The sequence below is a fragment of the Capra hircus genome, chromosome 12, assembly GCF_001704415.2.
Source record: "Capra hircus breed San Clemente chromosome 12, ASM170441v1, whole genome shotgun sequence".
Lineage (NCBI taxonomy): Eukaryota > Metazoa > Chordata > Mammalia > Artiodactyla > Bovidae > Capra > Capra hircus.
This window is the reverse complement of record NC_030819.1, coordinates 65,060,083-65,084,484: the sequence shown is the minus strand read 5'-3', so window position 1 is coordinate 65,084,484 and position 24,402 is coordinate 65,060,083. Positions and strand designations below refer to the sequence as shown.

At 39.5% G+C, this 24,402-nt stretch overlaps 1 protein-coding gene across 1 annotated transcript; it reads right to left on the bottom strand.

Moving 5' to 3' along the window:
- Positions 1,161 to 22,942, bottom strand: CKAP2 (cytoskeleton associated protein 2). Its single transcript, XM_018056694.1, has 9 exons — positions 22,743 to 22,942; positions 21,606 to 21,690; positions 10,289 to 10,367; positions 9,308 to 10,167; positions 8,428 to 8,632; positions 6,814 to 6,984; positions 4,748 to 4,817; positions 2,842 to 3,094; positions 1,161 to 2,413 (listed from the first exon to the last, which is right to left on the bottom strand). Exons 1-9 carry the CDS (start codon positions 22,810 to 22,812, stop codon positions 2,158 to 2,160), a joined length of 2,049 nt encoding a protein of 682 aa, XP_017912183.1. The 5' UTR covers positions 22,813 to 22,942; the 3' UTR covers positions 1,161 to 2,157.

Below are 24,402 nucleotides of genomic sequence, written 5' to 3'. Positions count from 1 at the left end.
TTTATAACACTTAAATTGCTACTAGATGGTGAGAGTAAACATGAATTTCTGTATCCTGCACCAGAACATGACAAGCTTGTTGGCAAGATAATTAGTTTCAATTCTTTCTTCTTCCACACCTCTCCTGTTGAAATCATTGGAGTATTTTCATTTTATACAATGTTTTATAGTCTATGGTTAGATAGACTTCAGTTTATTTGATTTGGTGTATTTACTGATGCTTTTAAATTTCACGGGAGGAAAACCTTTAAGGAGACTTTCAGGTAAGATCATGAGCGGTCAACTGAATCTTCGAATGTTTGAAAATGCCCTCAAACTTGAATAATAACTTGGGCATAGAATTCCAGCTTCAGACTCCAGAGGAGAGATTTTGAACATAGATCTATTGGGCTCCAAGGTTCATACACCATCTATCATATTCTTGGGAGATATTTAGCTTGGAACAAACCTAGATCAGACAGGTGTTAACTGTTCTTAAAATGAAAGAAAGTGAAAGTGAAGTCGCTCAGTTGTGTCTGACTCTATGCCACCCCGTGGACTGTAGCCCACCAGGCTCCTCCGTCCACGGGATTCTCCAGGCAAGAACACTGGAGTGGGTTACCATTTTCTTCTCCAGGGGATCTTCCCGACCCAGGTCTCCCGCGTTGCAGATGCTTTAACCTCTGAGCCACCAGGGAAGTCCCAACTTCTTAAGCATATGAAAAGAAGTTATATCTCTTAAGTGTTAGAACTATGACTATTTAGATAGATTTCCCCTCAGTTGAAGGAAAAAAACACACTCTACAAAACCTATTCAAACAGATAACAGTTTAGCTCTCTTTCACTGAGATATCATAAGCTACGTTACATGGCCTAACGCATATGGTATGGACTGTGTAAAGGTGGCAGTACAGGCCAGCTACATTTCGAAAATTTCTTTCAAAATGGCATGTTTTGCACCATTTATATAAAGTATGAAAAAAGAATAAGGTAAAAGTTTTGATAAACAGATTAATTTTTCAAAAGGAAACACACCATTAAACACACACTTTTTTTTATAAGTGCTGAAAAACCTAAAGTCCAGTCTGACTGTAATGTATTTCAAAAGGCAAGGGTTCAAACTTACTCAGTGTGCTTAAATTGCATTTTATATTTGTTGAAAGAAATATCATTCCAATATCGTTATGGAGATATTTTACTTTATTGTATATATAGTAGATACATAGTTTAAAAGGAATAAAACTCCTACTCTCTAGAACGTGAGACAGTAAATAGAACAAAGATTGGCACTATTATATAAATGGAATTCATGAACATAAATAAGTAGTGATTTTTAACTATATTCATATTATGCAGTTTTAAAACTATCTAATCTTTTACAATGACCAAATCCTTATTGAAACTGTAGAGCTGATGAAGGATACACGCCACTTAGGTATTAGTTTGGAGACTTTCAAAACAGCTTTACTTGGTGGTATTTATGTGTGAGAGGAGTCCTACTACTGTGTATGATTATCATGTTTTAGGAGATGTGATTTAACAGTGAAGTTTTTATATTAACATCACAAGGAAGAAATCAGTTTGAAGTTATTAGTTATTTTAGAAATACTACTTAAACTAGAATGACATTTATGAAACAGTATATATTCCTTCTCTAATTCCATTTTAATAGTCTATATAAACTGTTATCAAACGAAGCGATGGGGTCAACATTTTTTTAGCATTTTAGATAGTCAAGTTAGAAAAGGAACTTAAGAAAGGAACTCAGATTTAAAGTTCCAAAGACCCACCAGCTTTGGCACGTTTTCTTCCTTACCACAAATCATTTTCCCTTAGAAATGGAGTAGTTAACTATCCTTCTTATGACCTTGGCTATAATAAAAAGAAAGCAGTCAAGAGACCACAGATGCAGCCACCGGCGCTGATGGAGAGCGGCAGTGAGCAGGCGGGGACACAGGAGACCACAGAACTGGGCGACAGGGTGAGCTAACTCGGCCTTAACAAATCACTATCTCAGAGAAAAACTCGGTCTGTTGAGATCAACAAGGCAGGATTAACTTTCTGCCATGAATACTTAGGTGCTTGGCAACTCCTGACCTAAAGGACATACAAAACCACAACCAACCAACCAGCCAACCACTCTTGGAATATAATATAACTCCATTCCTTATTAGAACTTCACTCCTCTTCTGTTGGGTCATGTTCAGAGAACATTCTGCACAGGGCTGTGTTGGGGCGGCACACGAAAGCATCAGTTTCACGTCCCAACTCTGTTAACTGTTCCAACGAAGACACGCAAGGATAATGGTCTTTTAACATATCTGGCAGTTTAGAAGTCTTCTCCTGAAGACGTCGAGAACGTCTAACTGGCGTTAGAAACTTTAGCTCTTTATATGCTGAATTTGTTTCATCAAACTGCATCTTCTTTTTTACGCTAAAAAAGAATGACCCACAAAATTATTTCCATTTTCACTTCATATTTTTATACTAAATATTTATCCATGTGACTTGTCCTACAGAGAGGGCCTGCCAGCTCCCTGAAATCAGGAACTTTTTCATTTTTCCATTTGTTGTTTGTTACAACTTGGACACACTAGATACTTGAATACCTATAGAACTGGCTAATTGCTCAATTCCAAAACCCACTGTTATTAGTAATACCCAGAAATTAAAGTTTTTCTTTTTTAAAATGGTAATATTTAGGAAAAAGCAAAGCAAGTACAGGTGAAATGTTCCATTCACATTTTGTTTGAAACCTTTCTATTAACAAATAGTTCTAATCGGGAGCTTAAAGATTTCAAAATACCACATGCACGATCCCTAAGCATAAAAACAAGAGCACATTACATTTTAAAAGTTTACCTCTGCAAGTATGGCGTAGTAGACACATTATATTTAATTAAGCAACCTGCCCTAGTGTTTGTACTTGGGGTTTTAACATCACTGGTTGGGTCTTTTACTTTGTCATCTTCCTCTTTCTCACAGTCTTGAAACACCACATTTCTAGGATGCTTATTTTCCATTTCCAGTTTTTCTGGTTCTAGATCAACACCTATATCAGTGTGGGCTTCTTGGATTTCTTCTTTGGCTGCACAAGTCTCCTCAATATTTTCTCCTACAGAGAGATTTATAGACAAAATTTTTGTTTGAATATAAAGAACAAATTCAGAAGACAAGTTTATTTACAGTTAGCCGAATTTGCAAAATCAAAGAACCACACTGCCATCTTGTAACCATTTACTTTTTCTAAGCAGATACTGCTAACAATTATTTAACAAATATCTAATATTTCCTATGTGTCAGGGATTACAGAAATGAATACCAAAAGGAAATCATCCACACCCTTTAAGAAGTTCACATTCTGTGGAAAGGACATGCTTTAAAATAATTATGTGGAAAATGCGATACATGAGGTTAAAAAAAACAAAGGGTCACGAGAACCCATACAAAGAAATAACTGAATTTGCTTGAGGGACAGGGAGATGGCAAAGGAAGGCTTCACAAATGACATTTACATGGGGTCTTGAAAAATGAGTACAAGACAGAAGGAAGACAATCTTGGTATGAAGCTTAAAAATGATCTACTAGGACAAAATTAAAGGGCCAGCGTGCTTAGAATATATAAATTTTAAAAAAACTGCAGTATAATTGGCATATAATATGTTTCAAGTGTACAACATAATGATTTGATATTGGTATATATCGTGAAATGATGACCACAATACATTGTGAACTGATAACATCTGTCCCCATACAGAGTTACAAATCTTTTTCTTGTGATGAGGACTTCTAAGGTTTACTCTCTCAACAACTTTCAAATATGCAATACAGTGTTATTACTTCAGATACCACACTGTATTTTGCATCCCCAGGACTTGCTTATTTTGTAACTGGTAGTTTGTGTCTGTTGACCTCCCTTCACCCATTTCAGTGGGCTAGGCTATTCTTAGGCCTTCCTCTGCCCTTGGTTTGTGATGCACTAGTCTCTCCTGGCTTCCCTTCTGTCACCCCGATCACTCCCTCTTCACGCGTGTATTAGTTGCTCAGTCATGTCTGATTCTTTGCACCCCACGGACTGTAGCCTGTCAGACTCCTCTGTCCATGGGATTCTCCAGACAAGAATACTGGAGTGGGTTGCCATTCCTTCTCCAGGGGATCTTCCTGACCCAGGGATCAAACCCAGGTCTCTGCACGGCAGGCAGATTCTTTACCATCTGAGCCACCAGGGAAGCCCATTCCCTCTTAAGCTCCTTCATTAAATACAACCTTTAAGATCAGATCATATACATCTCCTGTATGTGCCACTGGTACTTATTATAGCAATCATAAATAGAAATACTCTCTGTTGAACTAAAAAATCTTTATAGAGATCACCTAGTCAAAAAAGTGGAAGTATTAGTCATGTCCGACTCTCTGCAACCCACGGACCGTAACCTGCCAGGCTCCTGTCCATGGGATTCTCCAGGCAAGAATACTGGAGTGGGTTGCCATGCCCTACTCCAGGAGATCTTCCTGATCAAGACAGGAAAAGGCTTAGACAGGTGAGGTAACTTTCACAGATACATGATAACAATTTTGAACCAGATCTCCTAGTTAAGAATTACTTATACTATGTAGAGTCAATGAATTTCAGAGGTAAATCAACAGAAGTATGAGGAAAGAACCAACTTAAATATTAAAAACAGTTTAAAAAGATAAAAATAATTCAGCAAAGAAATTTAAAATTAAATCACAATTTACCTGAAGGAGAGAAAAGAAACTAACTTACCAAATTTAAGTTTTTCTTGACTCTTCTTTGTCAGAATGTCAACAATTGTATGTCGCATCTCTTCGATGGGCTTAATTTTATTTTAATGAAGAAAGCAGACCCATATAAATTTTATATTCTCAGACATTAACTAGGTTATCCAAGTTGAAAATATTAAAACCAGTGATTAAGTTACATATTTTAAGAGAAAGCAATGGTTCTTAGACCATTTTTCTCAGAATTCTTGCTGCTGCTGCTGCTGCTAAGTCATTTCAGTCGTGTCCGACTCTGTGCGACCCCACAGACAGCAGCCCACTGGGCTCCCCCGTCCCTGGGATTCTCCAGGCAAGAACACTGGAGTGGGTTGCCATTTCCTTCTCCAAGGTATGAAAGTGAAAAGTGAAAGTGAAGTCACTCAGTCGTGTCCGACTGTTTGTGACCCCATGGACTGTAGCCCACCACGCTTCTCTGTTCATGGGATTCTCTAGGCAAGAATACTGGAGTGGGTTGCCATTTCCTTCTCCAGGGGATCTTCCGGACCCAGGGACTGGACCCAGGTCTCCCGTATTGCAGGCAGATGCTTTACCCTCTGAGCCACCAGGGTTAAGGGATAGAACTTTATCAGTTTAAAAGATTTCCCTGTTAATTTTTCTTAAGCCTATGGTAACTATTACTGCTTGCTTGACAGGAACAAAATGAATGAACAAGTAGCAAATTAAGACTATTAATATCTATCAAAGAGCTGATTATATTTCTTACTCTAAATTTGTATTACTTTATTCCTTTTCTCCTACATTCCAGCCCATGGTTATATTTTTGTTTCACATGCTATTAAATGCATCTTTGAAGAGTTCAAAGTAGATTAGTCTAACATTTCATTTATTCAAAAATTCAGCAGTTCAGTAACTACGCATTAAATGTCATATAGTGTAAGTACTTACTATATTCCCTTGAACTACAGTGCCTACTAATGGAGTATATTCAAAGTATGATACAAAAGGGAACCTCAGGGTCGCATTGTTAATTCTTGAACTTAGTCCTGAAGGACTCACCCATCAGGTGTTCAGTTTCCTTGCCCAGTTTTGATCCCAGTTCCCCCACTTCTGCTTTGGTCTCACATTTCTTTACTGCTTTCTCTATGAATGCCTGGCTCTAGTTTTGCATCCTAGCTATACTGTCATAAGCACCATTAAGTAACGTCCCTTCTGGCTCAATGTTGTAGGGACCTAACATTCTCTTCCAGGTAAAGTTCAGTGGAATACAGTTATCCTTCAGCAAAGTGTCTTACACATTTAGAGAGAATACCTGCTGAATATATGATATTTTAATTCAGGTGAAAGATCAAACAGTATTTGTTGGCTTTGCTGATACTAAAGGATATAGACCTTTCTTAAGGAAAGGCTGAAAAATTAAAGTTTTTAAAAACTCTCTTTGTAAACAATTTCTAAGAATGCACTTCTGAGAAACTTGGCCAGAAGGAAATACATTTAGGAATATCTGCCCATAAAAACAAAAAACCAACCAAATAAAAGTTCAGATATGACTTATTCTATACCCCAGGGCTTTTTTGTAGTAGCACAATGGGAAGAGGTAACAGATATGGAAATTAGTTTATTGCCGTTTTCTATATGTGATTAGACCAAACATATGGCATAAAAATGGGAGTCCACAGACTTGTAAAGTGAGAGTTCTCTGGTCAGAGAGCTTGCTAACATTTTAAAAGTTAATTTAATTCCATTTGCTTTCTATTAAATAAATACTTTTTAAAACTGAAAATTCAGTCTTTCAGTAGATTTCCCCACTAGAGGATGTCCAAAATGACATGTTGTGGTAAACTATTTCTCACATCACATTTTAGGGAATGCATATTTCAGCTTACATCCATTTTCTAAGGTCTGACTATCCCTAGTACATGAGCAAGTTTTAGAAGGGTAAGAAACAGCCTCTATAATATGTAATTCTATGGTCTTTAAACATTCATTACTGCCACATAAATAAGCAAAATTGTATCAAGTTATATGGTGATGTGAAAATAATTCTGAATTATTTACACTGAAATAATAATGACCTGTAAGTTATCATCTCACCTGAGCTCCTGCCAGAATGGCCTTCTCATAGATTGCGATAATATTTTCAATAGGACTTGTGAGTGATTCAATATGTGCAAGGCATATCCAATATTTAACCAGCTTTTTGGCATCCGGAATATTTTTAATCAGGTCATTTAGTGTAACTAATACTTCTTCTTTGGGGCACCCCTAAAACAGCAAGAAATAAAGTGAATGATGCTGTTTAGTCTACAAACTATGAACAATTAAGTAAGCCTACTACAATCAGGATCAGTGGTAAAGAGAAAAAAAGGCTGGTAGAAAATTATTCATAATATAGTCACCATTGTTTTCCTCACTCCAAACTTATTCTGAATGGTTAGCAAGAAGTAGATCAGTCAAGAGTTAGAAAAAAGAAACATTAGTTGAGAAAAAAATTAGTAACAGAAACAGCTGACACGCTGCTCAGTCTTCGTGTCTGCCCTCTTGTGTGTTACGGAATCGATTTGTTGGTGTGTGTCCATATACACTTCCTTCCGCCTGTGCCTGGTCTCCGCTGTGGCTTGCGGGATCTTCTCGTTGCAGCAAGTGGGATCCAGTTTCCCGACCAGAAATGGAACGCAGGTTCCCTGCCATTGGGAGCGCAGGGTCCTAGCCACTGGACCCCCAAGGGAGTCCCTATTTGTTATTACTTTATTTATAATTTTTTAACCTACCAAATGCTTGTGGAAACAGCTCACTAGTTTGTTTTTTTCCCTGATTATCTTTGTCAGGTTTTGATAGTAAGATTTTAAAAATGAATCTGTAATGGCTTATGTAATTAACAGCTAAATATAGGTAAGTAGTTGGGCAGAAAATTCCATGGTATCAATAAAAAACCTCAGTAGAGTAGATAGGAATAGAATCAGTTTCCCTGACCATAATTTTCACCGGCTTTCAGAACTACAAAAAGTTTAAAGGTATTCATAAAGACCAGAGAAAGGTTTGAAATCACACTCTGTATATTCATTAGTCTTGCTATGTTTAGACACTAGTGAGTGACCAAAGCAAGATTAAGGAGAAGTCAGGAGAAAAAAATACACACACACACACACACACACACACACACACACACTCTGAAATTATCATACTCATAGGATTCAGGTCCAAATCATTAAATTCTATAGTTCAAGACCATGTTGGTTTAAATTAATGGGATTTGGTTTGCAAATATTTTAGTTAAATTTAATCTGTGATAATAATTTGTGTTGCTAATCTTTGGTAAAGTATAGAATGAGTAGAAAAAACAAAAATTTGTAAATATGTTGATTGAATGTAAAAAACAGAAGTATCAGAGCAAATACCCACCCCCAGCCCACTCTATATTAATATCTTAGAGAAATACAATATTTATAAACTCAATGGAAAAAAAAAATCTAAGTATCCTTTTGATACATTTATAGGAACTCAATTAGAATGTAGCCTAATTAAAGGCTAAAGACACACAATTTCACAATTAAGTCTCCATAACACTGCTGACACATTAATTGGTCAAAAAAGACTGATGATATAATTTAATGAGATAACACTGATGAAGGTGATTTGTAAGCTATAAACTTAATTTATAAACTATTAAGTTATAAGCTATAAACAAATATAAGATAAAGACTCTACCTCATTAATCAGGTTCAGGCATTCGGAAAATGTCTTGTTCACTTTTTCGGTAAACAGTCGTTGCTCATCTTCTTCTGCCATGGTAGTCCAGAAGGATCCAACAGGTTGTTCATTTTGTGTTTCGGGCTCAGGCCGGGTAACTGCTGAGCTCGGAGGACGCTTCAGAATTCTTCCTTTGCCAGCTTTCCACTCACTCAAACGAGCTCTACAGTCAAAAGCAGCATATAAACATTACTGTGACACTGATGACAGAATTCTGTCAAACACACCAAAAGCTGAACACCACTTCCAGTCTTTAATCCTACACTAGTGCACATGTATAGTTCACGTGTTTGAAGATAAACAGGGAACATACCAATGTTAACTATATGCACAAAGACCCCAAGAATGCATTTTTAAATGGAGAGGTTATAAATCGTTTCCCAATTTCATTAACCATTTTAACTCTGACTGCATAAAACAACCTAATTAAACATGTTTTGGTTTGGTTTTAGTCGCTAAGTCATATCCGACTCTTTGCAACCCCATGGACTGTAACCCACCAGGCTCCTCTGTCCATGGGATTATCCTGGCAAGAATACTGGAGTGGGTTGCCATTTCCTTCTGCAGGGTTTCTTCCCGACCCAGGGATCAAACCTGTGTCTTCTGCATTGCAGGTGGATTCTTTACCACTGAGCCACCAGGGAAGCCCCATTAAACATACTCAAGCATAGTAACTTAGGATATACTGTTCCACAATATAAATAGGCTTAGACTGATCTGCATATGAAGAGAATCCATGTACAAAAGACCTGAATACTCTAATATCAAGGAAATGATAAGCTGAACTTACAAATGGTACTCTACTGAAAATTGCGCTAATAAAATCACACCTACTTACTTTCTCTCCTCCGCAGTTTCTCTGGGCTGAGTCCATCTACTGTCAACAGCTGCTTTCACTGTAGTGTGTCTGCGCTGCTCAGCGCTCTTTGACTTTTCTATCAGTTTAGTATTAGAAGATGAAGTAGGCCTGGCTGCCATTCCAGCTGCCATGCTTTTTGATAGTGTCTTATCTCCTTTTATGTCCTGCGAAGAACTGGTCTTGATGCTAGACAAAACTGTGTTTAACTCTTTCTCTCGAGGCCCTTTCCGAACTGTGACATTGGCTGACATCCTGCTGCTGCCCGGTTTCATGGCATCCTGGGCTTTATTGTTTTGACTTCTAATAGGAGGTCGCACAAGGTGTCGGATCTGAGATGTAGTGCTTGCAAATTTAGTGGCAGATGTCATATGTGAGGCTCTATCACTTTTCACTGTTACGCTGCTGACGTCTCCAGGCTGAGGCTTTGTGGCTTTAGAGACAGTTGCTGGAAGTTTCTTGGTTGTTGCAGAACTCTCATCTTTGACTTGCAGTGGTTTTCTAAAGGAATTAATCTTAGACTGAACAATTTGGCCACGATATGCTCCAAGCACAGGTTTCTTGGGCACGTTAGCATCGTGCTTTGGTTTTTCTGTAATCACTGTGTTTTTTTTACTGTTGTTTTTAAGATGAAATGTTTGGCTTAATGTTCTATGTTGACCTTGGGGGTCATCTTTAACTGGTAACAATGGCAGAGTTTGATTATTATCCTCAGAATTAGGTGGATCCGTGGCTATGGTTGAATTGGTTAATTCATTAGAAGGTTTTAAAGGAATACAGTTTTTTTCCACTGTTAAATTATTTTTGATCCCGATAGGTCTACTGACATTCTCTTTATCAGCCTAAAAGAGTTATTTAAGACAAATCAGTATTTTAGAATTTCTTTCTTTTAGAAAGAGTGTAGGGGAAAAAACCTTCTTTAGGGATGAGGGAAAAGGGATGGAGAGCTACTCCGTATCTTACCATTTTTGTCTTTATTTTCAGAACTTTTTTCCCTTCTTGGATCTGGCCTTCAGATGTCCTGACTCTCTGATCTCCATCACTTAAAAAAAAAAAGAAAATCCACATGCTTTTAGATAATGCTTCCTTTTTGGGGGGAGGTATAGGATCATGTAACTATTCTCTGACTTGGTAGTTCTAAATTGAGGCAAGAACTGAGCTGAGATTGACTTGTTCTAAGCAAAACTTTTCTTTATTGTAGGGTGATTTAAAGCGTAAACAACATGGCTAGGGAAAAAGTAAAGATATTTTCTTACAAGATCTTAAACCCTCCCCCCACAATCTCATTCTAAACCATTCTCTAGTTTTCAAACAAGTCTTCAAAAATCTTTGTTAAGCAACACTTTCTTTGGTTAGTTTTAAGTACCTGGTACCAGACTTACCTTGAAAAAAATTCTTTTAAAACAGCTCTCCCAAAAGAAATCCAAAAATTTTCAAACACACAATTTATTAATTAATGTGTATTTTAGTTTCTAGATGGCATTGCATTTAGACTATACATCCCAAGCAAAGGGTTCTTCAAGAATTAAACCTAGGAATAAGATGGCAGATGAGTAGGTGGACGTGGAGTCTCTCTCCCTCCACAGATACATCAGGAACACACCTTCAGACACAGAAGTGCATGCAGAACACCAGCTGAGAGCGGACAGGAGTCCCTGACCAGCGTAAAGAATATACAGACCCATGCAAAACTCAGTAGAATGAAGGAGCTAGAAGGAAAAACAGGAGTGTTAGTTAGGACTGGGCCTGCCCTAAGTGGGTGGGGGAACTACAACACGGGTCTGATCCCCACACTGGGGCAACTGTCTGAGTCAGAGGAGAAACATTTAAGGCTGAGAGTGAAACAGCTGATCTGTGGCAGCCTAAACGGAATAAGACTCAGACAGTCCTTGCTGCAGCCATACATCCCCCAGACAGGGCCATAGATCCCCTGGAAGGCGCAGAGGCTGGGAGCTGGAGCAATCCCAGGGCAAGGGCTGCTGTTGACTGCATAGAGATGGGTTGAGGGGATGTGAGGGAGGAGACTGTGGTGGGAAATGCCTGTGGAGGAAAGCCAGGCAGCCATGGAAGCAGGACGATACTGCTGAGTCCCGTGAAGGAGGTGCAGCCATCACCATAGCCTCTCTCCCACCACGTGCCAGCACTGTCCGCTGAACAAGAGAGGCTGGCCCATCAAACGCCTGATGCACTGAACTAGAGAGCAGGATCCCACCCAGGGTGCCCCTTTAAGTGCCTGATGCACCAGTCTATAGAGTAGGGCCCCAGCCAGGGGGGGCCCCTCTATGTGCCTGATGCACCGAACAACAGAGAAGGACCCCAGGCAAGGGAGCCCTCTAAGTGCCTGAAGGAGCAGAGCTATAGAGAAAGACTGGCCAAAGAAGCCTTCTGATCGCCAGCTACAAGAGGCTTGAAAAAAGACCCTGATAGGGCCATAACTCCTGTGACAGAGGCAGTCCGTGTCCCTGCATACTGGTGCCACCAGGGTCCCCCAAGTCAAGCAGCTGCGCCACCTTCACGCTCAACTCTCACGGGGGCAGAGCTGCCACAGGCACAAAAGCCTTGTGTCTTTCCGCACAGGGTTGCTTTGGTAGTGTCCAACTCTGCAACTCTGTAGACTGTGGCCTGCCAGGCTTCTCTGTCATGGAGGGGTTCTCCACGCAAGAATACTGGAGTGTATTGGCCAGGGCAGGTTGCCATATCCTTCTAGAGCACGATATTCCCTGCTGCCCTAGCCGCCAACTCCCGAGTACCTGGTGCTGCCAGGACCCCTGTGACCCATGCACCACCTCCACATGTGGCCCTCACAGGGGCAAACCCAAGTCCTCCAGGGCAGCCTCAGGAGTAAACCCCAGTGGATGACCCACATGCAGAGGTGGGAATAAAACCACAATGGAAACCCAGGGGCAGTGTGGCTAAGGAAGAAGACCCAAAACCTTCCCAGCAGCTGTACAGCTGCAGATTAAATCCACAGGATCAACTATGTAGACTCTATCTATGGAATATATAAAAGGTCATTGAGAGCTCCCACAAAAGAAAACGTACTAGTTCTGACAGCTGTGGACATTGGAGGCAGGAACACAGAGTAGGACCAGATTAGCATCTGAGCCCGCAGCAGGTCCAGGGATCAGCACAGTGTTGGAGGGCATCCTAGGCAGGTGAGGTGGACTGTCACTCCCGAGGAGGGAAAGAACTCTGACAGCAGTGCCTCAAGAAAAACATTTATTATTCTTATGTTTTGACTTGTTCTGTAGAGTCTTTTGTATTTTTTTTCTTTTTTCTCCCCTCTTTTGTAGTTGATTTTATTGGCACTATGAAATCTAATTGAGCTTTTGAGCTTTTTTATTCTTTTTCTTCTCAGTCACATTTTTTATTGTTGTATAAACCTCTGCCTCTACATTGGGCTTTTGCAGTTCTGGTGAGTTTTCTTTTCTTTTCTCTTTAAAAAATTTTTTAAACCTATTATTATTTTTCCTACATTTATTCCTTTGCTGGCTTTTCCTACTGTTCTTTTTTCCTTGCAGTTAATCTTGAATGTATATAAATCATCTTTACCTGCCTCTGTTTAGCCTTGCATATCTATTCTTTCTCTCTTTTTCTCTCAACATATTTGTTAGTTTTCATTGCTTCATTCCCCAATTGGCACCTCGCTTTAGTTTTGTTTTCCAGTTTGTTCTTTAGATAGTTTTGTTCTGGTAGAGATAATTTTTGGTTTCCTTTGTCTGCTGGGTCAATCTGTTGTATTTTATTTTTGTTGGACTGTTTTCATTTTGCTTATGGGTATATATGTGTATATTCAGGCACACTTTTATTTTTATTATTGTTACAAACCTCTGCCTTTGCATTAGGCTTTTGCAATTCTGTTGAGTTATGCTTTTTTTCTTTCTTCTTTCTTTTCTTTTCTCTTTTTTATAATTTTAACTTAAAATTTTTTAACATTATTTTTTTCTACATTTATTCCTTTGTTTGCCTTTCCTACTGTTCTTTCCTCTTGCAATTAATCTTTCCTAATATACCTCTATTTAACTTTGCATATCTATTCTTTCTTTTCTTTCCTCTCAAAATATTTGTTAGTTTTGTTTTCATTGCTTTATTACCCACTTGACACCTTGCTTTAGTTTTGTTTTCCAGTTTGTGCTTTAGTTAGTTTTATTCTTAACTGGTAAATATAATTTTTTATTTCCTTTGTTCTCTGGGTCAATCTATTGTACTTTACTTTTGTTGGACTATTTTGATTTTGCTCATGGGTATATTCCATATATTATATTACAATATATGTATATTCCATTATTCTAATTATTATTTGACTGATTTTGTAACTGCCGTTTGTCTGGAGTTCATCTTTGGTCCCTCGTTTTTGGATATTTGTTTTCATCTCACTTAATGCTGTAACAAACCACTTGTAGAATCTTCGATCCTGACCGGAGATCAAGCCTTGAGCCTTAGGAGTGGGAGCACTGACCCTAGACTACCAGAGTAACCTCAGGGAGTATCAAACAGTGAGAACTCACACAAAGGAAACCGCCTGAATACAATTCCCAACCAACAGTAGCTCACTGTGCAGGAGGCCTCATCTAAACAACAAACAAAACAAAAATACAAACCCAGTCATCAGCAGGATCACCACCTCACTCAGCCTTGCCCCTCAGAGGAAAAACAAACAAAGACTCAGCACAAATCTCACCCTATAAGAAGCTTACACAAACCACTGGACCAACCTTAGAAGGGCAGAAACCAAAAGGAAGAAAGAATTCAACCTTAAAGCCTGGGAAAAGGAGACTTCAAACACAATAAGTTAAAAACAAAATGGAGAAAATGCAAGAATCAATTAACAAAGACCTAGAAGAATTAAAGAATAAACATACAGAGACAAATAACACAATTAATGAATTTAAAAATATTCTAGAAGGAATCAGTAGCAGAATATCTGAAACAGAATAATGAATCAGTGAGCTGCAAGATAAAGTGGTGGAAATAACTTCAGAAAAGAACTGATATTCTCAGAGACATCTGGAACAATATCAAACGCACCAACATTCAAATTATATGGGTCCCAGAAGAAGAGAAAAAGAGAGTATGAGAAAAATTTTGAAGAGATTATAAAAATTTCCCCAACGTGGTAAAAGAAATAGTCAATCAAGTCCAAGAGGCATAAAGAGCCCCATACAGGATAAACCCAAGGAGGCATATGCCAAGACACATAATAATTAAACTGACAGAGATGAAACACAAAGAAAGAATATTAAAAGCAGCAAGGGAGAAGCAACAAGTAACATACAAGGGAAACCCCTTATGCTTAACAGCTGATCTTTCAGCAGAAACTCTGTAGGCCAGAAGGGAATGGCAGGATATATTTAAAGTACTGAAAGGGAAAAAGAAACATCTGCAATCAAGATTACTGTACCTAGCAAAGATCTCATTCAAAATTGACGGAGAAATGAAAAGTTTCTCAGACAAGCAAAAGTTAAGAGAATTCAGTACCTGCTTTACACCAGATGTTAAAGGGGCTTATATAGTCAAGAAATACAAGAAAAAGAAAAAGATTTACAAAATCAACCCCAAACAATTAAGAAAATGTCAACAGGGACATATGTATTAATAATTACTTTAACTGTAAATGGATTCAATGCTCCAACCAAAAGACACAGACTGGCTGAATGGATACAAAAACAAGACCCATACAAATGCTGTCTATAAGAAACCCACTTCAGACCTAAAGACACATATAGACGGAAAGTGAGAGGATGGGAAAATATATTCCATGCAAATGGGAAGCAAAAGAAAGCTGGAGTAGCAATCCTCGTATCAGACAAAACAGACTTTAAAATAAAGATTACAAAATATAAGGAAAGACACTGCATAATGATCAAGGGATGGATCCAAAAGGAAGACATAACAATTGTAAATATCTATGCACCCCACATAGGAGCACCTCAGTACATAAGACAAACACTAACAGACACAAAAAGAGAAATGGACAATAACACAATAATAGGAGGAGACTTTAACACCCCACTCACACCAGTGCACAGATCATCAAAACAAAGTTAATAAGAAAACAGAAGTCTTAAATGATACACTAGATGAGCTGGATCTCATTAGTATCTTCAGGACATTCCATCCAAATGTAGAAGAAGACACCTTCTTCTCAAGTGCACATGGAACATTCTCCAGGATAGACCACATTTTGGGTCACAGATCAAACTTCAATAAATTTAAGAAAACCGAAGTTGTAGCAAGCATCTTCTCTGATCACAATGCTATGAGACTAGATATCAATTACAAGAAAAAAACTGTAAGAAACATAAACACATGGAGATTAAACAACACGTTTCTAAATAACCAACAGGTTCCTGAAGAAATCAAAATGGAAATCAAAAAATTTCTAGAAACAAATGACAATGAAAACACAAGTCAAAACATATGGGAGCAGCTTTTGCTGTAGTTCTAAGAGGGAAGTTTATAGCAATACAATCCTACCTCAAGAAACAAGAAAAACATTGAATAGACAACCTAACTTTACACCTAAAACAACTGGAAAAATAAGAACAAAGAACCCAAAAAATTAGTAGAAGGAAAGAAACATAAAGATCCAAGCAGAAATAAATGGGAAAAAAAAAAATGAAAGAAACAATAGCAAAGATTAATAAAACTAAAAGCTGGTTCTTTGAGAAGATAAACAAAATTGACAAACCTTTAGCCAGACTCATCAAGAAAAAAAGAGAAGAATCAAATCAACACAATTAGAAATGAAAAAGGAGAGGTTACAACAGACAATGCAGAAATACAAAGGATTATAAGAGACTATTATGAACAACAATATGGAAATAAAATGGATAACTTGGAAGAAATGGACAGATTCTTAGAAAAGTTCAATCTTCCAGGACTGAACCAGGAAGAAATAGAAATTATGAACAACCCAATTACAAGCACTGAAATTGAAGCTGTGATAAAAAAACCTTCCAAAAAACAAAAGGCCAGGACCAGATGGCTTCACAGGAGAATTCTATCAAACATTTTGAGAAGAGCTAATGCCTATCCTTCAAAAAACTCTTTCAAAATATTACAGAGGAAGGAACACTTCCAAACTTAATTCTATGAGGCCACCAATCACCCTGATACCAAAACCAAAGACACACAAAAAAAGAAAACCACAGGCCAATATCCCTGATGAACATAGATGCACAAATCCTCAACAAAACATTAGCAGACAGAATTCAGCAACACATCAAAAAGCTCACACACCATGATCAAGTTGGGTTTATTCCAGGAATGCAAGGATTCTTCAATATACGCAAATCAATCGATGTGATACACCATATTAACAAATTAAAAGATAAAAACCATACGATAATCTCAATAGATGCAGAAAAAGCCTTTGAAAAAATTCAGCACCCATTTATGATTAAAACTCTTCAAAAAATGGGCACAGAAGGAACCTACCTCAACATAGTAAAGGCCATACATGATAAGCCTACAGCAAGCATTATTTTCAATGATGAAAAACTGAAAGCAATTCCCCTAAGATCAGGAACAAGACAAGGGTGTCCACTTTCACCTCTATTATTCAACATAGTTTGGAAGTCCTAGCTACAGCAATCAGAGAAGAAAAAGAAATAAAAGGAATCCAGATCAGAAAAGAAGAAGTAAAGCTCTCACTGTTTGCAGATGACACGATACTGTACATAGAAAACCCTAGAGATAGTATCAGAAAATTACTAGAGCTAATCAGTGAATTTACAAAGTTACAGGATACAAAATCAATATACAGAAGTCACTTGTATTTCTATACACTAACAATGAAAAATCAGAAAAATTAAGGAATCGATCCCATTCACCACTGCAACAAAAAAGAATATCTAGAAATAAACTTACATAAGGAGACAAAAGAACTGTACATAGAAAATTATAAGACACTGATGAAAGAAATCAAAGGTGACATAAACAGACGGAGAGATACTCTATGTTCCTGGGTAGGAAGAATCAATATTGTGAAAATGACTATACTACCAAATGCAGTCTACAGATTGAGTGTGATTCCTATCAAATTACCAATGGCATTTTTCACAGAACTAGAGCAAAAAATTTCACAATTCATATGGAAACACAAAAGACCCTGAATAGCTGAAGCAGTCTTGAGAAAGAAGAATGGAGCTGGAGGAATCAACCTTCCTGACTTCAGATTATACTACAAAGCTACGGTCATCAGGACAGTATGGGACTGGCATGAAAACAGAAACATAGACCAATGGAACAAGATAGAAAGCCCAGAAATAAACCCATGCACCTATGGGTACCTTATTTTTGACAAAGAAGGCAAGAATACACAGTGGGGAAGGACAGCCTCTTCAATAAATGGTGCTGGGAAAACTGGACAGCTACATGTAAAAGAATGAAGTTAGAACACCTCCTAACACCATACACAAAGATAAACTCAAAATGGATTAAAGACCTAAATGTAAGACCAGAAACTATAAAATTTTTAGAGGAAAACATAGAATACTTGATGACATAAATCAAAGCAAGATCCTCTATAACCCACCTCCTAGGGTAAAGGAAATAAAAACAAAAGTAAAGAAGTGGGACCTGATTAAACTTAAAAGCTTTTGCACAGCAAAGGAAACTATAAGCAAGGTGAAAACACAACCTTCAGAATGGGAGAAAATAAAAGCAAATAAAACAAATGACAAAGGATTAATTTCCAAAATATACAAGCAGCTCATACAATTCAATACCAGAAAAACAAACAACCCAATCAAAAAGTGGGAAAAAGACCTAAATAGACGTTTCTCCAAAGAAGACCTACAGATGGCTAACAAACACATGAAAAGATGCTCAACATCGCTCATTATTAGAGAAATGCAAATCAAAACCACAATGAGATACCACCTCATACCAGTCAGAACTGCCATCATCAAAAAGTCTACAAACAATAAATGCTGGAGAGGGTGTGGAGAAAAGGGAATGCTCTTGCACTGTTGGTGTGAATGTAAATTGATACAGCCACTATGGAAGACAGTATGGAGATTCCTTAAAAAACTAGGAATAAAACCACCATATGACCCAGCAATCCCACTCCTGGCATACATCCTGAGGAAACCAAAATTGAAAAAGACACATGTATCCCATTGTTCACTGCAGCACTATTTACAATAGCTAGAACATGGAAGCAACCTAGACGTCCATGGACAGATGAATGGATAAAGAAGTTGTGGTACATAAACACAATGTAATATTACTCAGCCATAAAATGGAACGTATTTGAGTCAGTTCTGATGAGGTGGATGAACCTAGAACCTATTATACAGAACGAAGTGAGTCAGAAAGAGAAAGACAAATATATTCCAATGCACATATACAGAACCTAGAAAAATGGTACTGAAGAATTTATATACAGGGCAGCGATGGGGCTTCCCTAGTGGCTCAGAGGCTAAAACGTCTGCCTGCAATGTGGGAGACCCGGGTTCAATTCCTGGGTTGGGAAGATCCCCTGGAGAAGGCAATGGCAACCCACTCCAGTATTCTTGCCTGGAGAATCCTATGGACAGAGGAGCCTGGTAGGCTACAGTCCACAGAGTTGCAAAGAGTAGGATACAACTAACCGACTTCACTAACGGAGACATGAAGAATAGACTTATGGACATGGGGAGAGGAGAGGACAGAGTGAGATGTATGGAAAGAATAACATGGAAACTTATATTAGCATATGTAAAAGACAGCCAATGGGAATTTGCTGTATGGCTCAGGAAACTCAAACAGGGGCTCTGTATCAACCTAGAAGGGTGGGATGCAGAGAGAGATGGGAGGGAGGTTTCAAAAGGTAGGGGATATATGTGTACCTCTGGCTGATTCATGTTGACGTTTAACACAAAACAACAAAATTCTGTAAAGCAATTATCATTCAATTGCAAAAAAAAAAAAAAGAATTAAACCCAAACTTCTTTTTACAGAGTTAGTACAGGCCGTGAGACTCTCTGAGCAAGTGATTTCGTAGTCTGTGAATGAAGTGGGGAAAAATAGGGTCAGTTGGACATCCCTTCGATTCTAAGTCAGATTTCAACTTCAGAGATATAAAAATGTGAACAAAATGTATATTTTATGGTCAACAGAGTTTGAGAGCTCTATAGTTGAATTTAGAATGTCCTTTTCTTACCATTATGTATGAGTACTCTAAACCCCATAACCCAGTTGGATTCCTTATTTAAATAAGTACTTGAGAGTCACAGTCACATTTGAATTAATGTTCTTTCTCTGCTTTCCCTCTATTAATTTAATTCCACCTCAAGGTCTTAAATAAATACCATCTACACACTGACAACTCCCAAGATTTTATCTCTAGTCCAATTCTCACCCCTGAACTTCAGACACATCACTGTTTGGCATCTCCACTTAGATGTCTCCTTGCTACCTCAAACTTATCATGGTCAAACAGAGCTCTGGATTCTCCCAATCTTCCCTCACGCTTCCCATCTCAATATACAGGATCGCTATCCACCCAGTTATTCAAATCAAAAGTCTAGGATCATCTTTTTGTCTTGAACAAAAAAATTGGGATTTGTGAAAGAAAATGTTTATTCTAAAGTAAAGAAACTATATGCAGGTCAGGAAGAAACAGTTAGAACAGGACATGGAACAACAGACTGGTTCCAAATAGGAAAAGGAGTATGGCAAGGCTGTATACTGTCATCCTGCTTATTTAACTTTTATGCAGAGTACATCATGAGAAACGCTGGGCTGGAGGAAGCACAAGCTGGAATCAAGATTGCCAGGAGAAATATCAATCACCTCAGATATGCAGATGACACCACCCTTATGGCAGAAACTGAAGAGGAACTAAAAAGCCTCTTGATGAAAGCGAAAGAGGAGAGTGAAAAAGCTGGCTTAAAGCTCAACATTCAGAAAACGAAGATCATGGCATCTGGTCCCATCAATTCATGGGAAATAGATGAGGAAACAGTGGAAACAGTGTCAGACTATTTTTTTGGGCTCCAAAATCACTGCAGATGGTGATTGCAGCCATGAAATTAAAGGACGCTTACTCCTTGGAAGGAAAGTTATGACCAACCTAGATAGCATATTGAAAAGCAGAGACATTACTTTGCCAACAAAGGTCCATCTAGTCAAGGCTATGGTTTTTCCAGTGGTCATGTATGGATGTGAGAGTTGGACTGTGAAGAAAGCTGAGTGCCAAAGAATTGATGTTTTTGAACTGTGGTGTTGGAGAAGACTCTTGAGAGTCCCTTGGACTGCAAGGAGATCCAACCAGTCCATCACTGGAAGGACTGATGCTGAAGCTGAAACTCCAGTACTTTGGCCACCTCATGTGAAGAGCTGACTCATTGGAAAAGACTCTGATGCTGGGAGGGATTGGGGGCAGGAGGAGAAGGGAACGACAGAGGATGAGATGGCTGGATGGCATCACCGACTCGATGGACATGAGTTTGAGTGAACTCCGGGAGTTGGTGATGGACAGGGAGGCCTGGCGTGCTGTGATTCATGGGGTCACAAAGTTGGACACAACTGAGTGACTGAACTGAACTGAAAGAAACTAATTAATGTACAAAAAATTTTTTAAAATTTTTATTTGGGAACAATGCCAAACTTATATAAAGTTGCAAAATTATAATAAATAATTTAAAGAACATGCATATATTCTTTACCCAGATTTGCCTACTGTTAACATTTTATCTCATTTGAAATATCATTTGCACTCTTTCTGAACATATCTATGTGTAGAATATATACAACTTTTTACCAGAACCTTTCAAGTTAATACAGAACAGTTATCAAATTCTTAAGTTCACCTTGATTTACCACCTTATTGTTCACAGTTGAAAACTGACCTAATAATGTCCTTCATAGTATTTCCTTTTCCACTATCAAACACAGTATAAGAGTCAGGTATTGAACTTAGCGGTCATATCTCTTTAGCCTTCTTTAACCTGGACATTCACGATCATCTCTGACTCTATTTTTTTCTTTTATATCCCACAGCTAATCCATCACCAAGTCCTGCCAGCTCTATGTCCTAAATATAAGCAGAAGTTTCCACCCTGGAGAAGGGTATGAAGCATTCATCAAGACAAACTATATCAATAAATACAGTACCTATTATAAAGAAATGCAAATTAAAATACTGGATTAAATAAAATGTTATTAAAATTCATTTCCTCTTTAAAAATGTGGCCACTATAAAATTTTAAATTACACATGTGGCTCACATTACATCTTTACTAGACAGCTCTAATTTGACAGATGTGAATTGAAAAAAATTTGACCTCACCTGAGTAACATCTGATTTTCCTGTTTGCAGGCAAAGGAAGTTTTTCTTTTTAACAGATGCTCCTTGAGTTTTTGTCTTCTTTGCTCTAAATAACAAAAGAGCTACAGGTCAACATCAGCTACAATAACACCAAATAAAATACTGATTTAACTTCGAAAAATATTCTACTTGAAATCACACATTGTCTATAACCGAAAATTTCCAATTTCAATACTGCCTTTGGAAAATAATCATATTTTTAAATGACTGTTCCTGTAACTGGTCCCCATTACCACTCTGTACAAGAATAACATTCCCTAGGGTCCGAAAGTGACAAGTCTGGAGAGCATCACTGTCGACATACAGTTCCTGAAAGCCAAGTTTCAAGAGCTAAATGGTAGAGATGAGACATTTGACTCCAAGTTCTAATTTACCAGAAGTGGGTGAGAATTTGTTTTCCCATCCATAGGCCAAGAAATAGCTATTATTTCTGAAGACCCGGACAACTCGAGATTTCTCTGAACTCGAAGGCAACATGCGTTCGATCCGAAGCATCAGATACGCACACCCTTCGCTCCAGAAATGAACTCCCGACTCGGGAGGCGAGAGTGGACAACTCTAGATCTCCCTTAACTCGAAGGCAATATGCCTTCAATCTGAAGCATCAAACGCGCACACCTTCGCTGCAGAAATGAACTCCAGACTCCGGAGGCGGGAGGGCCCTGCGCAGGCGCAGCTCCCCGGGCGGACGCGGCCCGGCCTGGCCCCGCCCCGCCCCGCCCCGCCCCGCCCCGCGGGCCCGGAGCCCCGCACACTCGCACCTACCCTGCCCCCCGGCTAAACGGATTCTCTCACCTGCGGCGCGTCTCCCCCGCCAGCGGGTCACGACCGTACGCAAGACGCTCAGCCCATACACTAACACCACACAGCGGGCACCACTCCGATTGTCCAGTTCATAAACGCCGAGAACGCGGCCGCGAGAGGCCAAGCGCCCTGTGCGGGTTTCTCACACAACCGTACCGGGGTTGGGGGCGAGGGAAGCCGGTCTGCAGCCCCGCGGCCCTGACGGCCTTGCCCGAGCCATCCCGCCCCCGCGGCCGCCCCGGCCCCTCAGGCAAACGATCCACGGTCCGGCTCGTGCCACCCCGCGGGCCTCACCTCTGAATGCGGACTGGGCCCTCTGACTCGGGTTCAGCTGCAGGCCCTGGGGGATGGCTGGGGTGCTCATCACAGCTCGGGGCAGCGGGGTACGCGTCTCCGGCGTAGACTTCCCGCGGACGCCGCTGCTGTTCTGTTCTCTGCCTCTGGGCCCGCGGGCTCTGCCTTAGACAGCGCGGCCGCCCATTGGTGCTCGGCGTGAATTGAACGAGCCAATGGGCGCAGAGGGGCGGGGCCTGAGCTACAGTTGCAGAGGCGGGGCTTGCGTCTCCAGACTTCGGTTAGGACCTCTCTGGACAGAGTCCGTGGGTTTTCAAACCTAAACAGCGTGCTTGGGCTTGGGCTTGGACTTGACCATGTGAGAGGAGTCGGCCTGCTACGTCTCTACTCAGTAGCAGATAGATCTCTTCTTTAGACGCTCACACTGCATTGAGGAAAGCAGAGGAGAAAAGCGTTGTCTGGTGTGTTTACTGAGGGTTATAAGCGCCCACTGCTGTACCCAGAGCGTGTGTATTTCCCTTTCACTAATACTCATTGCCCCGTCACCGCCCTGAAGTGGGAAGTTATCAGGCTCAGTAGTTACATGTCCACGTTGGCACAGATTGCAAAAAGGAACTGCAATTGAGGGTCTACTCTTCCTGCAATGCAAGAGACGCAGGTTCCATCCCTGAGAAGATTCCCTGGAGAAGGAAATGGCAACTCACTCCAGTACTCTTGCCTAAAGAATCCCATGGACAGAGGAGCCTGGCCGGCCACAGCCCATGGGATCGCAAAGAACTGGACACCACCGAAAGACTAACACTTTTCTTTCACTTTTTCCTCTATACTACACAATTATCAGGTGCGAAAAAGGGGAGAGGAAGAGAAAAGTTTAAAATGAGGATAGACCCTTGTTTTATCCTGGGAAGGCAAAACCAGCGTTTCTCATAGGCATTTTTTGTATTTGTACGTTGAATTGTGCTGCCATAATCTTTCAGTCCTCATTCAAAAATATTAACTTCATAAAACACTCGCAGACACCTAATGGATGAGACGAAATAATTTAGACCTAAATTATTTTTGAATAATGAGTGGTTTTCTGAATGATGAGTGGATGGGGAGATAGGGAGAGTTCTGGGCTGTGCCTTTCTGGTTTTGAGTACAGTAATCATACCTTTTCTCTGCCTTGCTTGATCACTGAACCTAGGTTTGGCTGGAATGTTTCAGCCAGATTGTAAAGGTGGAGAAAGGGACGGGAAGATGCAATTCCAATCTTCCCTGCCCATGTTAGAGGGCTCCACAGATGGCTGTCAACTGTGGTCAGTTTTTCCGATCTTTCTCTGCTTTTTTTTCCTTCAGGCATTTTATGCTAGAATCTTGCTAAATTAGTTTGGGAAGTTATTTTGGGATATTCTGTAGTTTTGTTTTTTCCTGATGAAATATCCCATTTTTAGTGTAACTTTGCCTACACTTAAGGCCATCTTTGGGAGAACCAACAGTCAAACAGCACCATCACCAGCCCTAAGACATCACTGCTGTTTAGATATTACTGTGAGTATTGTTGATTACTTACTAAAGTTTCACCAGACAGGTTGGGTCACCAGGGATTCCCATTAAGTGACAGAAAACAGTTTAACAAAATAGAACACTTAAAAAGTGACTTGATCCTCCAAAGCATTAC

Excerpts from the sequence above, each read along its gene's own strand:
- CKAP2 (XM_018056694.1), bottom strand. The coding sequence starts at position 22,812 with ATGAGCACCCCAGCCATCCCCCAGGGCCTGCAGCTGAACCCGAGTCAG. Across the intron at positions 10,368-21,605 it reads GAAAATCAGATGTTACTCAG|TGATGGAGATCAGAGAGTCA; the intron begins GTGAGGTCAAAT and ends TTTTTTTTTAAG. Across the intron at positions 3,095-4,747 it reads TCAAGAAAAACTTAAATTTG|GAGAAAATATTGAGGAGACT; the intron begins GTAAGTTAGTTT and ends ATCTCTCTGTAG.